The 16,840-nt window shown below is 41.7% G+C and overlaps 1 protein-coding gene across 1 annotated transcript; it reads left to right on the top strand.

Annotated features, from left to right (window-relative positions):
• Nucleotides 1-9,164: 9,164 nt before the first annotated feature.
• On the top strand, nt 9,165-10,130 carry LOC116893994 (olfactory receptor 52D1). The gene has a single exon (XM_032895709.1). It carries the CDS (start codon nt 9,192-9,194, stop codon nt 10,128-10,130), a length of 939 nt encoding a protein of 312 aa, XP_032751600.1. The 5' UTR covers nt 9,165-9,191.
• Nucleotides 10,131-16,840: the final 6,710 nt, after the last annotated feature.

The following is a 16,840-nucleotide window of genomic DNA, read 5'->3' as shown; positions in this document are numbered from 1 at the left end:
AAGATCTACTACAGAGAAATAGTAATAAAACCTGCGTGGTATTAGTACCGAGACAGACAAGTTGATCAACGGAATAGAATTGAAGACCCAGAAATAAAACCACACATTTACATACACTTGATCCTTGACAGAGAAGCCAAAAGTATACCATAGAAAAAAGAGAGCATCTTTGATAAATGGTGCTGGTCTGACTGGCAGTCTGTATGTAGAAAAGTGAAAATAGATCCATATTTGTCACCACGCACAAAGCTCGAGTCCAAGTGGATCAAAGACCTCAACATAAAACCAGATACACTGAATCCAATAGAAGAGAAAGTGGGGAAGAGCCTGGAACTCATTGGCACAGGCAGAAATTTCCTACACAGAACTCCAGTGGCTCAGGCTCTAAGATCGAGAATTGACAAATGGGACCTCATGAAACTGGATAGCTTCTGTAAGGCAAAGGACACAGTCAATAAGACAAACCGGCATCCTACAGATTGGGGAAAAAAATCTTCACTTACCCCACATCTAATAGAGGATTAATATCCAAGATATATAAATATCTCAAGAAGCTTACCACCAAAAAAACAAACAACCCAATCAAAAAATGGGGTATAGAACTAAACTGAGAATTCACAATAAAGGAATCTCGAATGGCTGAGAAGCACATAAAGAAATATTCAAAGTCCTTAGTGATCAGAGAAATACAAATCAAAATAACCCTGAGATTCCACCTTAAACCAGTCAGAATGGCTAAGATCAAAACCTCAGGTAACATCACAAGTTCGCAAGGATGTTGAGAAAGAGGAACAGTGGGATTACATACTGGTACAACCACTCTTGAAATCAATTTGGAGTTTCTTCAGAATATTGGAAATAGATCTACCTAAAGACCCAGAAATACTACTCTTAGGAATATACCCCAAAGATGCCCCACCATGCCACAGGGGCACATGTTCCACTATGTTCTTAGTGGCCTTATTTGTAATAGCCAGGAGCTGCAAACAACACAGATATTCCACTACAGAAGGGATACAGAAAATGTGGTTTACTTAACAATGGACTACTACTCAGCTATTAAGAACAAAGACATCCTGAGTTTTGCAGGCAAATAGATGGAGCTAGAAAATATCATCCTGAGTGAGGTAACTCAGACCCAAAAGGACATGCATGGTATGTACTCACTAATAAGTGGATATTAGCCAGGAAAAAAAAAAACAGAATACCCAGGATACAGTCCATAGAAGTCAAAAAGTTAAACAAACTGAAGGACCCAAGTGAGAATGTCTCAATTCCACTTGAGAGGGAGAATGTCTCAATTCCACAAGTAGGGAGGGAGGGAGGGACAGGGGAGAGAAGGAGGGTGGAGGTGGGGGAAGTGGGGAACATGATCCGGTATGGTTGGGGGGAAAGCCAGCAGAAAGAATGGAAACAGGCGACCTCAGGAGGAAGGAGGTTGGGAGGACCCTCTAGAATGTACCAAAGACCTGGGAAGTGAGAGACTCCCAGGACTCAAAGAGGGAGACCCTAAATGAAAGGCCCTACAATGGGGAGAGGGAACTTATTGAATCCACTTCCAGCAGAAAGACAGGACATCGAGTGAGGGATGGGGTTGCTATCCCACAGCCAAAGCTCTGACCCTGTCTGAAAGAAACGCAGGGATGGAAATGGACAAGATCCTGAGGAAAAGAAGGTCCAGCGACAGGCCCAAAGTGGGATCAAGCTCAAGGGAAAGCTCCAAGACCTGACACCATTACTAAAGCTATGGGGTATTCACAAAAAGGGACCTACCATGACTGCTCTCCAAAAGACCCAACAAGCAGCTGAAAGAGTCAGATGCAGATCTGTGCACCCAACCAAGGAACAGAAGCTGCTGACCCCTTGGTTGAATTAGGGAAAAGCTGGAGGGAGCTAAGGAAGAGGGAACCCTGCAGGATAACCAGCAGTCTCAATTAACCTGGATCCCTGAGATCTCTCAGACATTGGATCACCAACCAGGCAGCATATACCAGATGAGATGAGGCCTCCAACACATATACAGCAGAGGACTCCTGAGTCTGGGTCCAGTTAGATAAGATACACCTAACCCTCAAGAGACTACAGGCCCCAGGAAGTTTAGAGGTCTGGTGGGGTGGGTGAGGACGGGACATCTTTGTAGGGCTGGGGGAGTGCGGTGGGGGTGTGTGTGGGGAGGAGGTATGGAATGTGGAACTCTCAGAGAATGGACCAGGAGGGGAATAAACTCTGGAATGTAAAAATAAATGTAAAAATAAATAAACTAATTAAAAAATGGGACAGTGGAAACACTTTTGAGATTGTGATAAAGACTAAATAAATTAATGAGAGTGTGCCACAAACCTGGAATCGTGCCAAAACCAAAATCACAAAAAGTCTAATGAACAAATGTGAAAATTTCTTTAATCTCAAAACAGTATTAGATTTTATGTAAGACTTTTTACATAAGAATTTTTATATAATCTCTCATCAGAGAGTTATTATAATTCTTTTATAATATCTATGTAAAATAGACAATAATTGATATGCTGTGTGCTTAAAAGTTGCATCTTCTTCCAGTACATTTCTTGCCCTTCATTTCTGAGCTTTATTTTCTTTCAGTAGCAAACACACCCTCATTAAGCACTTAAGAAAGCTTACGTGAATTCAAGTCGTCTTTGTGCAGAGTCTCTTTTGGCCTCGGTCACTAAGTATTTGCTAAAGGTTCTTGGAATGAACACTGTTTTTCACTGAATTTAGAAAATATTCAGCTTGTGATTCTTAAAATGACTTTCCCTTACTTTCTCCTCCTACAGTAACCCTGCACATACGTGGTTGTGCTTGGTGTGTCCCAGGACCTCTGGAGCTCTCTGCTAGTTCCCTTTCACATTTTTTCTCTTATCAGTTACTAGGACAGGAAATACCCATTAACAAATCTTCGTGTTTGCTACTTCTGTTTTCTATTCAGTCTTTGCTGGCCTTGGGAATTTTTTCATTTGGGTTTTTTAAATGTGCTTTTTTCTAATCCTTTCTGATATATCTCTGGTAATAAAGTCATATTGCACCTTCTTATATATCTTTAGACATATTTCTCTTTAGTTCTTGCAACATATTTAAATATCTAGTTAAACTCTTGATTAAGTAATCCCAAATTTGATTTCCCAAAGAACAATTTTGTATTGATATTTTATTTTGTTTGGGGGCCATGCGTCCTTCTTTCTTTGTATATATGAAAATTTAATGTTGAGCACAATCAAAAACACAAGGTAAATAGCTCATGAGACATCAGAGAAACACAAAGCAAACCACAAGGAAATAGACTAACCATTGCACTGGTGGGGAAGGGTTGGCACAACTAGATTTTCTTCATGCATAGGAAAAGAGTTTGTAGTCCTGTTTTACTTACTTAAACATAAGTCACTGATAGTGAAGTCATTCTAATCCTAGGCATCTAGAAGAAAATAAAACATCTATTCAGAGAAAGAAAAGTCTTCCTGTTGAAATGAATATACTTTACATACAGTGATACCTTACATATATCCAGGCATGTGTAACAGACAACAGAAATAAAGGAAATATCTCAGTAAAGTGAATTACACAAGCTTTTTTATTCCTGGTGCATATGGAAGTTGCTTATAGAATTACCTGTGATGTGAGTGATATCAATATGCAGAGCAAAATTATATATATGTATATGTAATTATATATGTATATATATATAATTATATATATATATATTTCAACTGTAAAATAACTCATTAGCAGAGCATAGAATTTAACAGTTATAATCCAAACATGATACCAAATCCAGTCTGTCCTTCAATGTGAGTTCCAGGTCAGCCTATACTGCATAGTCTAGAAAAGAAAATTTATTGTTAAAAACTACTAATGGTCATTAGAGCTATTGTAAATATGTAACCTGTAGACAGTTGATGCAGGGTTACCACAGATCTTTAATTAAAAAGAAAAGAAACAGTATGCTGCAGTAGATGAAGTTAACAGAGATTCACAACCAGTCAAAGTGCAGAGAATTAGGAATCATAGACCACATCTATACCACCTCCCCTCAGTGGGCTGGGGGAACATGGCAAAAGAAAACCAGAAAGATTGTAAGAGCCATATTGCAGGAAGGTGTATTGCTTTCTGGACACAACAGGACCTCTGCACTCAGGAACCCGCAGCAGCTGTGGCTACCAGATCTAGCCACCCAACTTTCTAGCATATTTGGGGACGCTCCATTTCTTAGTGAAAACTATTGACAGTTGGTGGCTGGAATGGAAAGGTGCCGGTTTTCGTCAGTGGTGTGGCCATTCATAGGTTGCCCATGTGCTTCTGGAGCCCTTCACCATGCAGAAATGGGCAGTACTAACTAGACTCTTTGGGTGAGGAAGAAAGAGACAGAGACAGAGACAGAGACAGAGACAGGAAGTTAGGAGGGAGATACGGGGGGAGGTCTGGAAGAAGTTGAATTGAAGGGGAAAATTGTGTTAGTTATGATCAAAACATACTATGTGTAAAATTCTCAAAGAATTTATAAATAAAAGAAAATTTTGAAGTATCATATTCATTTATGGTATAAAACATAAAGTTCTGAAGTGTCATGTACGTTTGTAGTGTACACTGTGGCATGACTAAACTAAGCTATTTTTATATGCAGCACCTCATACACTTGCCATCCATTTATGAAAACGTTCTTATTGACTTCTTAGATATTGTCAAGTATTTAATATGTTCCTTTTAACTACACTCAGCGTGTTATATCTCTTGAACTTATTCTTCTTTTATAATTAAAATTTCATTTTCTAATGGGAACCAGAAAAGATATGGATTTGGACGGAAACGGTGGTGGAGAGGAACTGGGAGGAGTGGGTATAGGGACTCTAATCAGAATATATTATACGGAAAAAAATCTATTTTCAGTAAAAGAAAAAAATGAAATTAAAAAAAAAAGTACCACTACCACTGACTGTCAAGAGGCAGCAGCAGCTGGATCTCACGTGCATTACCATCACACACATACACAGAAAACATATACATACATACACAGAACATATGTACACACAGACACATCACCTACACACCCGCATGCATTTGGTGGCCAAGAACATTACTAGGAAAAAAGAATAAATGAATGGTGTACTATGTTTGAGGACACGGCTTTTGGGTCAGACTTGGTGTGGTTTCCAGCTGAGTTATTTGCCAGTTTCCTGATCTTACCTCATAATCTACAGTGTACTCAGATCCCTAAAATGAAAAATAGAATATCTTGCATAATTCACAATTGTATCATAAATACGAAGTTCTCTGCTTAGCCTAGTTTTAACACATTTCATATTTATTTAATTATTCTACCTACACCTGTTTACACTGTGTATTAGTTACTGCTCTGTTGCTGTGATAAGATGCCAGGCTGGTCTACAGTGGCATATTAGGCCAACCAGGGCAACATAGTGAGACCATAACAAGGTGGTTTGCAGTGAAGAAGGCACCAGAATTTGACCTCTGGCCTCCACACACATGCTACACATGTGCATACATGTACATGAGCATAGACACACACCAATGAAAACATATTATTGAATGTTTTTTAAATAATGACATGACCATTTAATTTTTCCAGTATCAATATCAACAATTCACTGAAAAATGTCATCCTTTTTCTACTATTTAAATTACAACCCTACTTTTCAAATGCCAGCTCAAAGTTAGTAGAAGACATAATATTTGCTACATGTAGTAGAACCCAATTAATCCTACACAAACTGACCCCAGCTGTGGTGGTGGCACACTTCATTACCCACCCCAATGTTTTGGGTTCTTAAATGAAACACACACACACACACACACACACACACACACACACACACACACACGGCCTTATATTTTAATATGCCTTAAACAGCTCAATGGCTGGGCCACTTCCTAATCTCCACGTGATTAACTCCCCTCCGATATACCTGAGTTATCACTTACTAAAATCTGTATTTTTGTCTTTGCTGCCTCCGACACAGAACTGCAACCCCTCGGCTACATTCCCTGGCACCTACATGATGACTGCCTCTCTGTCTTCTGCTCCCGCCTGCTGTCTCTTCCTTTCCTGGCAGGGCAGCTAATCTCTCCCTCCTTGGTCCATTGTGCTGCAATCCTAAAAGTTCCACCTCTGTCTCCCTATGGGTCATTGGCCACCCGAAACTTTATTTACCAATCAAAATCAGCTGGGGGCAGGATTCCCTCAGCTTTTTACATGCAGATGTGCAGATTCTCATGCAATTTGGGGGACCAAATTAACATAATACAAGTGGCATTAGTCCAAGTGCACAACAGCTACATCCTTTAGGAAATAAATACCTGAATTCTTGTAAGGCCACTGCTTTGGAGTAATTAGAGAAGAGAATGTACGTTGAAAAGGAAATCAAAAAGGAAAATTGAAGGATCCTGGACAGAGCTTTGATGGATATAGATCAGGACCTGCTGGGTGGTAAAAGCCATTAAATTCAGAATAAAATGCTACCCAACCAGAACCGGCTCATGATACACCCCGGTACCAGTAGTGGAAATGCTCAGAAAGGTCCTATGCTGTGCATAATTCTCTGATGTCATTGTCATGAAATCCATGCTTTCATCATTAACTGTGCATTTGTTTAGTTTCACTGAAAATAGAATTGCCCCATATAATCTATTCCAATTATGATTCCCCTCCCTTAACTCTTTCCAGATTTGTATCACCTCACCTCCCATCCAAATCCACCTCCTTTCTCTCTCTCTCACCAAAAAAAGTTACTTAAAAAGATAATGACATAAAATAAAATACAAACAACCCAGAATAGAAGAAAAAAAAACCACAAGGGAAGAAAAGAGCAAAGAAAAACCACAAGAAACACATATAGATGCAGAAATATACACATTTTCACACAAAATTGAAAACTGAAATATTGCCAAAGACCTGTATGGGGGAAAAAAACCTCAAAAATGCCATTGAGTTTATTTTGTGTTGGCTACCTAGTGGTGGGCATAGAGCCAGCCCTTAAGTGTGGTTGAAGGTTGGGGAAAATCAAGTTTCCTGTGTGAGTGGTTATCAATTGGAGATAGTTTCTGGGTCGGGGTAGAGGCTGGCATCCACTTCCCCTCTCAGCAATGGGACCCCATCTGGCGTAGGCCTGGTGTAGGCCTAGTGCACACTGACTATGCATATTTTTTCCTTAGGTTTATATATGTTTTGTCCACAGGTTTGTTTGTGCGTCCCATGTGTGTAGTTCTCTCAGAAGTGAGAAGTGGGTATCACATTCCCTGGAACTAAACTTACAGTTGTGAGCTGCCATGTGGGTGTCAAGAAGCAAGCCCAGGTATTCTTGAAGAACAGCTGCTGAGCCACATCTCTGGACTCTTTGTCTGTTGTTAAGTGGCATCTGTTAGCACAGTGACATTCACCGCCACTTACTGCTCTCTTCACATAAATCTTTCATCCCGAGCATAAAATGCTAGTGAACCACGATAACTAGGCATTCGAGAAACCTCAGAATGAAAAAAAAGGGGGGGGAGTCAAATGCAGAAGACAAACCAGGATGGAGAACAGAGCACAGACACAGAAGACAATTCCCACTTCCCTTCAAAAATTACTGCAATTTTTTCTCAATTTTTCCCTCATTTGTCAACATGTCACATTCTCTTTCTCCCTCAAGTGGTACACAGCAGGGACCTCCTTAGACGAGGACACCTGAGCCTTTACTCTTGAGCATTGCAGAGCAAATCAATAAATAGTCTCACTTAATGAGCCAGGTGACCAAAGAGGCTGGAATGTAGAGCTGATTTGAAGACAGGGAATTCAGAAAACTTTAAAGGGCTCCAGTTCAACAGGAATAACCCATCTAAATTTGCGAGGACGCACACCTTCCACTCCTCCAAACAAAGCTTCAAGCACAGGTCGCGCCTGGTCAAACCTTTTTACCTCTTCTTTCTCTCCCAAGCAACTCAGAACTCATGAAACACATCTCAGAGTAGCTGGGCTCCCACACAGCGTTCCTTTGCAGACATCAACGTTCAGCACGCTCCACCAAAAATGGATGCCTCTTGCACAGGTAAGAGTTTTGCTTTGTTTTGTTTTGTTTTATCAGAATCCAAAACAAAACTGGTTTTAGTTAGGAAAACCAAATGAAGAAAAACAAAAACAAACAAAACGCTCAGACTTACTGCACTAATGTCTAAGTTTGACTAAACATGTTTGCCTAACAAGACCTCAAAAACCCAGTAACCATCCGGACTCAAAAAGGCTGAGGCAAAGTTGGAAAGGGAAGCCCCATCGTGAATCCAAGTGGGACGCTAGCTTAACGCGCTTTCACAGTCTCTTGACGGAAGAGAAACTGGGCTTGCACCCTACCACTCTCAAGCCTTTCAGCCACAGATGCTAACAGGGTGGCAGATATCCCGCAGCAATAATTGGAAAATCTGCACAGGTATTATACCGAGCCTAAATGAGGGCAAAGAAGTTTGTAGTGATTGCGGCTTGTCAGATTCTATCACCACAGGCCAACAGCAGGGCTCAGCCCAAACCGTCCTGTGTAACCATTGAAATCTCAAGGCAAGTGGGAAGAGGGTCTGAAGTTCAGACACCAAAAAAAAAAAAAAAAAAATTATTGTAGCATCAGGAAGTGACAATAAGTAAAGTAGTTTTTTCTGGAAATGATAGAAAATTAAATATTGACATTGGGTGGGGTGAAAAGACCCAACTCAGAACTGAATATATTAAGACCGAATTAAGTAACATAGAGGCCCCCAGCAAAAAGGCAAGAGTATAAAGATGACTAAGAAGCAAAATAGAGGCAGAAGGCCCCTTGAAACTTACCTAAAATAAGAACAAAATATTTAGAGGGGGAAATGTAAAAATCTAAAAATGATGGGGCTGTAAGGGGGCCTGAATGATGGGAAGTAAGACATATCCATCCAAGGGAGGAGGCTAAAGGCTTCTACATGGGATGCAGGATATTTCACAAGACAAGTCAGGAAGTATTCATTAAGGAGCACAAACACCTTGTGTTGAATATAGAAACAAGCATCAATGAATGAGACAGGAAATAGGGAAGGCTTTAAAAGATTCTTGAGGAACAATTTTTTAGCCTATAAATACATGAATGAACCTGATAACAAATGTTTCAGGGCAGGCATGCTGTCACCCCATGGATAGAGCCCTGCATGTGCCAAGGCGAACAACAGGCTCCAACATGAGCGACAGTCTCCCAGTAACTCTCTTCCTGACTGGGATTCCAGGGCTGGAGTTTGCCCACCTCTGGATTGCCATCCCTTTCTGTGTCATGTATCTCATAGCTCTGCTTGGTAACGCTGCCCTCATCCTTATCATAGGGACAGAGAGTGCCCTTCATGCACCCATGTACCTCTTCCTCTGCCTTCTCTCACTCACTGACCTGGCTCTCAGCTCCACCACTGTACCTAAAATGTTGGCTATTTTATGGCTCAATGCTAATGAGATTTCCTTTGGTGGATGCCTAGCTCAAATGTTTTGTGTCCACTCCATCTATGCTCTTGAGTCCTCGGTTCTCCTTGCCATGGCCTTTGATCGATATGTTGCTATCTGCAACCCACTGAGATACACAACCATCCTCAACCATACTGTCATAGCCCAAATTATCTTTGCTGGCATAGTCCGTAGTGTGGCTATTGTCTCCCCTTTCATCTTTTTGCTGAGGCGACTGCCCTACTGTAGTCACCGTGTCATGGCTCACACATACTGTGAGCATATGGGCATTGCTAGGCTTGCCTGTGCCAACATCACTGTCAACATTGTCTATGGGCTGACTGTGGCTCTGCTGGCCATGGGCCTGGATTCCATCCTCATTGCCATCTCCTATGGCTTCATCCTCCGGGCTGTCTTCCGTCTCCCATCCCGTGACGCTCAACACAAGGCTCTGAGTACCTGTGGATCTCACCTTGGTGTCATCTTGGTTTTCTATATACCTGCTTTCTTCTCCTTTCTTACCCACCGTTTTGGTCACAACCAAGTTCCCAAGAATGTGCACATCTTCCTGGCTAACCTCTATGTGCTGGTGCCTCCTGTACTCAATCCCATCATCTATGGAGCAAGAACGAAGGAGATTCGGAGTCGGCTTGTAAAACTGTTTCACTTGGGAAAGGACTTGGTATGAAGACTGAGCAGAAATTTGGAGATAAGAAAAATAAAATATTCTGGGCATTATATCATCAGCTCTCTGGAAGGAAGAGGATTGGGTAGATAAAGGGGAGAGTTAATGGTCAAACTAAACAGACCATCTTTATGGCACTTTTAAAGGAATTCTGAATAATCCAGAGGGTGGATATTTTCACTCTTCTCTCAGAAGTGATATCCTGACTACTTTAATGTCAGCTTGACACAGAGTCACCTGAGAGATGGGAAAGTTGATTGAGAAAATGCCTCCATAACATCCAGCCATCAGGCATTTTCCTGCTTAGTGATTGATAAGGTAAGACTCAGGCCATGATGGATGATGCCACCCCTGGGCTGAAGGTCCTGGGTTCTATAAGGAAGCAGGCTGAGCAAAGTAATGAAAGCAGGCCAGTGAGCAGCATTCGTCCATGGCCTCTGCATCAGCTCCTGCCCTGCTTGTGTTCCTGACCTCACAGCTTCTGGTAACAAAGTGTCAGAGAGAACTGTGAGGGAAGTAGATCCTTTCCTCGCCAAGGGGCTTTGGCCTTGGTGTTTCATCACCGCAGTAATAACCCTAAGCAACACAAGTAGGTACAACTTCCTAAAGAAGTCAGTTACCAGCCTTATGAAAAGATTGGGTTTTGTGAAGGGACGCCATCATTTGAGTCCAGTGAAAAATTAAAAAATGAACTTAGTATGGTTTAAATCTAAGTTCTGACATTTCACCTCTTCAGGTAGCAATTAGGGCTCAAAGTCCAAACAGAGCGCCTGAACTTAAACTTTTCTAATTATCGTGTAGCTTTGAACATCATGCTCAGTGTCCCCATGCCTTAGTTTGGCCAGTTATGTAAATGGTGGCATTAACATCTAACTCATACTGGGGTGTGAAATTCATATGTCAATAAATAAAGAAAAATTTTAGGGCATTGCTTGTAAAGGTTCAATAAGCAAATAAAATGAAAATGTACACAACCTTTCTAAACACTAGTGAGCAACTTCTTTACCTCTTTTGCTAAAATTAATGTTTCACAGAGTTATTGTCGTAACTACGTTATAGAACAAATCTGTAATGTGTAAGTGGTGTTTGAGGTGGAGTTGATGCCTAGTGAAATGAGTTTCCTCCCATCCTCTCTCCAGGTTTCTCGTTTGAGGTCTATTTGATTTCAGACCTGAAGTTGCCCCTCACTGACAGTCAGAAAAGCTGAGTCAGGTTCTATCAATAATCTCAGTTCTCAAATTTACGAGTTCACCTATGCTGCTCAAATAGATGATCGCTATTGTTCGAATTTAAGAAAAAAGAGTCTGTAATTCGGGTAAAGACCTGAGGTTGCACATTTTCATAGACAACATATTATCTAGCCTTTTGCAGTAGGAATAATATAAGCTCTGAACCCTGGCATCCAGGAGCTTAAGTCTCGGCTTCTTAGTCTTCTTACTACAGGAATCAGTGTGTCCCACCTACTCAGCTCTGCCTTAGAAAAGTGCTTGCTGTGCTATCTTAAACAACGAAAATACTCAATTCACACTGGCAGTAGTTAGTGGTATCTAGTCAATACTCTTTGAATTAATGAAGATCTACGTGTTTCTGATCTCCCATCCCTAAACAAGAAGTCATCTCGAATTGACATCTGCTTTCAAAGGAAAAATGAGCTTTCTTCAGTGGAGGCTCACTGGCTATATAAACCACAGTGAAGGGTAGGCCCCATGCTCGCCAGTTTGCAGCCAACACAGAATGAACTCATTGGTGTTTTTGTAGATGTCTTTGTCTCATAATGCTTTGCTTGTGCATTTTTTATCTGACTGGACTTTTGCTTATATATTGTGGTCACTGGTTTTGTGTTTTTATGGGGTTTGTTTTTGTATGTCTGTGTTTCTTACGTTTTCCCCACTTTTTTTCTAGTTTGGTTTGCCTGTTTGTTTTCTAAAGAGAAAGAAAGAAGGTGTGGGATTGCATGGGAGAGAAGATGGGGAAGATGTGGTGAGGAAGCAAAGCATGATTGAAAAATATTATATAAATTTTCAATAAAAATGGTTCAAATATCTTTTTTCATAAAATCTAAATATGTGAGTTTCATTGTATGAGATGACAAAATAACATAGTGATTATTTCTTTGTTGGTTCACTAATATTCAAAGCTGCATTATAGCAGGTATGATACAGAATTAATAAAGAACTAATAAGATTACTGGTCTGATTCCCGACCTAGGCCAGATCAGTAGCCTGATGTCCTCCTACATCCTACACTCTGTCTGCCTCTCAGGAGGTCCACAGTAACTAGGAGACTGTTCCTGTCTAAAAGAACTGTAGGGACAGTAATGGATTAGAGACTGAAGACAGAAGCCTAGCATGGCTGTCCTCTGAGAGGTTCTACCAGCAGCTGACTGAGACAGATATAGATACCCACACCTAATCATTGGATTGAACTAGGGCACCTCTTATGGTTGAATTAGGAGAAAGATTGAAGAAGCTGAGGGGAAGACTGGTGACCCCATAGGAAGGCAAGCAGTATCAACTAACCCAGACCCCAGGGAGCTCCCAGAGACTGAGCCACCAATCAGGCAGCATACACAGGCTGGTCTGAGGCTCCCTGGCACAAATATAACAGGGAACTGCCTGGTCTGTCCTCAGTATGAAAGATGTACCTAATCCTTGAGAGACATGAGGCCCCAGGGAAGGGGAAGACATGGGGAGGGAACACCCTCTTGGAGGCAAGGGGGAAAAGGAGCTGGATGAGGAAGTGGAGGAGGGAAGAGGAAGGGGATAAAGGCTGGAATATAAGTAAATAAAATAATTAAAAGTAAATAAATAAATAAAAAGCTAATACTGTAACAGAATTGTTGGTGGTGATGGAGCATCCCACACAGTTGTGACAGAAGTTAGAGAGGTGAGGTTGGATATTGACAGAAGAGAGTTTCCAGAGGTAACACTTCCCAGTGACCATAACTTATTGTTCCCAACAGCCTTCCTTAAAACTGTGAGTGAAGGAATCCAAACTTTGAGGCTAGACAAAGGTCTCCATTCCCAGAGCAGCGGTAACTGCTTCAGCTGCTGAGTCAGCCAGGCTACACTGGTTGGTGCCTGGGCACCCTGAGAAGTTCCTACTCTTATATAGGAATCAACAAAGTGGGTTTATAGTAAACCTAAACTTGGACTCAATGCTTTTGAGTGTGCTTGTTTTCTTTTTCTTTCTTCCTTTCTTCCTTCCTTTCTTTCTTTCTTTCTTCCTTCCTTCCTTCCTTCCTTCCTTCCTTTCTTTGTAAGTCTCACACTCTTAATTTGCACAGATGGAGACCACCTAGAATTAATTCTCATGACTCAGACCTGATAAGGTCTTGTATATGCTTAGTATACATATGCACATTTTAGTGTGTATATGCAGGACCTGAAAAAGAAAAGCTAGTACTCTCAGGTAGCCAGGCTAGACTCCAGAAGACTTGAAGATAGACCTTTGGTGAACAGCATCTGATAAAAACAAGAAGTGAAACAGTAAGACTCTGATTAGGGATCAAAAGAGAGAGAAAGAAAGATGGGTCTTATCTTGGGTCCTTGGTAGAGAATTGAAATTCTAATTTTGTCCATTGGCTTTCTGACAAAGAATAAAGATATGCTATCATCTCCTACTTTGGAGCTAATCCAAGTGGACCCGTCACCCGGACAGAAAAACCATCTGTTCTGAGGACTGTGAGATAAAGACTACCTAGCATGTAGGTTGGCAGTAAAGTCTCTGGTCACTATCCAGTCTTTAGAGGGTATTCCTCAGCAAAGACCCACTGGTGCTCTGTTCACTCTCAGCATTGAGAGTTTCCCCATTTTTAATATGCTGCACCTATTTTCTATGCTACACTCTATATGTCTCCTCGAAATTCTTTATGTAGAGATCATGAAGATCACAAGGGGAAACCACAGCAAATCTCTCATTTTCCTCTCACCCTAAAAAACATTCTTAGGACCCACCTTTTCCTCCCACTTGTAGACTTGGTACCCTATTTGGTTTGTTTTTTTTTTTTTAAGATTTTTTTTATTTCTGTGTCCATTCTTCAGTTGGGGACATCTGGGTTGTTTCCAGCTTCTGGCTATTACAAATAAGGCTGTTATGAACATGGTGGAGCATGTGTCCTTGTGGGGTATCTTTTGGGTATATGCCCAAGAGTGGTATAGCTGGGTCTCCAGATAGAACTATTTCCAATTTTCTGAGGATCTGCCAGACTAATTTCCAGAGTGGTTGTACCAGTTTGCTATCCCACCAGCAAAGGAGGAGTATTCCTCCTGATAGCATGTGCTGTCACTTAAGTTTTTGATCTTAGCCATTCTGATTGGTGTGAGGTGGAACCTCAGGGTCATTTTGAGTTGCATTTCTATGATGACTAAGGACTTTGATTTCTTTAAGTGCTTCTTAGCTATTCTGTTGTGAATTCTCTGTTTAGCTTTGTACCCATTTTTTTTAATTGAGTTTTGGGTTTTTAGAGATTAACTTCTTGAGTTCTTTATATATTTTGGATATTAGCCTTCAGTCAGATGTAGGGTTAGTGAAGTTTTTTTTTTCCCAATCTGTAGGTTTCTGATTTGTCAGTATTATTCAGCTATTTAAAATAAGAACATCGTGAATTGTGCAGGCAAATGAATGGAACTAGAAAATATCATTCTGAGTTAGGTAACTCAGATCCAAAAGGGTCTGACATGCATGATATTTACTCACTAATAAACAGATATTAGCTAAAATGTACAGAATACCTAGGATACAAGCTACAGAGCTTAAGAAGTGTAACAAGCAGAAATGTCCAAGTAACAAGACTTCAACCCCACTTAGAAGGGGGAAGGAAATACTCGTGAGAGGCAGAGGGAGGAAGGGACCTGGGTGGGAAAAGGGGTGCGGAGAATGGGAACAGGATCAGAAGTGGGGGAAAGAGACAGGAGAGAAGCCCAGATGACCAAGAGAATGAATAGAAATAAACAGGGAGTGGGAGATGGGGGGACTCTCTAGAAAATACCAGAGACCCAGAAGTAATATACTCTCAAGACTCATTGGGAGTGACCAGAGCCAAAATGCCCAATACTGGGGAAGGAAACTAAAAAAGTCCACTTCCAGTAAATAGACAGGGTCTCAAATAGACATGGTTATTAACCCAGAGTCAAACGTCCTGACCTAGAATTGTTCCTGTCTAAGAGAACTACAGGGACAAAAATGAAGAAGAGACTGAAAGAAAGGAGATCCAGTGACTGGCCCAACTTAAAATTCATCTCATGAGGGGAGGGAAAAAAGGTCTGACACTACTATGCTATGATGTGCTTACCAACAGAAGCCTGGCATAGCTGTCCTCTGAGAGTCACTACCAGCAGAAACAGATGCTTACACCCAGTCATTGAACTGAAGTCATGAACCCATAGTTGAATTAGGGAAAGGACTCAAGAAGCTGAAAGGCAGAGCGACCCTATAGGAAGTCCAATAATCGCAAGTAACCCAGACCCCAGGGAGCTCCCAGAGACTTAGCCACCAACCAGGAGCATATAAAGGCTGGTCCAAGGCCACTGGCACATTTGTCTACCTGATCTGGCCTCAGTGGGAGAAGATGTGCTTAATCCTGGAGAGACTTGAGGCCCCAGGGAATGGGGAGACTGGTGGGTGGTAGAAGCACCCTCTCAGAAGCAAGGGGAAGGAGGAATGGAATGAGGAACTGTCAGAGGGGGGGATTAGGGAGAGCAATGACTGGAATGTAAATAATAAAATATTTTTTCTGTTTTTAATTTATTCTTTAATCTTTTTTAACAGTCCAGACGTTATCCCTGTCCTGGTTCACCCTCAGACTGTTCCACATCCCACACCTCCTCCCCCATCTCCAAGAGGAATGTACACACACACACACACACACACACACACACACACACTAGCAGACCTCCCCATTCCCTGGGGCTCCAAGTCTTCGAGGGTTAGGTGCATCTTCTCTGACTGAGGCCAGACCAGACAGAGACCAGGCAGTCCTCTGCTGTATATGTGTCAGGGGCCTCATCTCAGCTGATGCGTGTTGCCTGGTTGGTGGCTCAGTGTCTGAGAGATCCTGGGGTCCAGATTAGTTGAGACTGCTGGTCCTCCTATAGGAGAGCCCTCCTCCTCAGCTTCTTCTAATTTTTCCCTAATTCAACCACAGGGCTCACCAGCTTCTGTCCATGGTGTAAATATCTGCATCTGACTCTTTCAGCTACTTGTCGGGCCTTTCAATATAGACATTCATGATAGACTCCTGTTTGTAAGCACACCATAGCATCAGTAATAGTGTCAGGCCTTGAGCCTCTCCTTGAGCTAGATCCCAATTGGGGCTGTCACTGGACCTCCTTTTCCTCAAGCTCTTCTCTATTTTTGTTCCTGAAATTCTTTCAAATGGGAACAATTCTGGGTGAGAGTTTTGGCCGTGGGATGGCAACCCCATCCCTTCACTTGATGCCCTGTCTTTCTACTGAAGGTGGAACTATCATCCTGAGTGAGGTTACTCAGACCCAAAAGGACACACATGATATTCACTCACTGATAAGTGGATATTAGACAAAAAAGTACAGAATACCCAGGATACAGTCCACAGAAATCAAGAAAGCTATCAAGTCAAAGGACCCAAGTGAGGATCCTTCAATTCCATTTGGGAGGGAGAAGAAAGCAATCACAGGAGGGGGAGGGAGGGAGGGACATGGGTGGGAAAGGGGACAGGGAGAGAAGAGGGGAAC

The sequence above is a fragment of the Rattus rattus genome, chromosome 2 (genome assembly GCF_011064425.1).
Source record: "Rattus rattus isolate New Zealand chromosome 2, Rrattus_CSIRO_v1, whole genome shotgun sequence".
Taxonomy (NCBI): Eukaryota; Metazoa; Chordata; class Mammalia; order Rodentia; family Muridae; genus Rattus; species Rattus rattus.
The sequence above is the reverse complement of the archived record's forward strand: the minus strand, read 5'-3'. Positions and strand labels throughout refer to the sequence as shown.

What these genes read in the sequence shown, in the direction of transcription:
- LOC116893994 (XM_032895709.1), top strand. Translation starts at nt 9,192, where the DNA reads ATGAGCGACAGTCTCCCAGTAACTCTCTTCCTGACTGGGATTCCAGGG.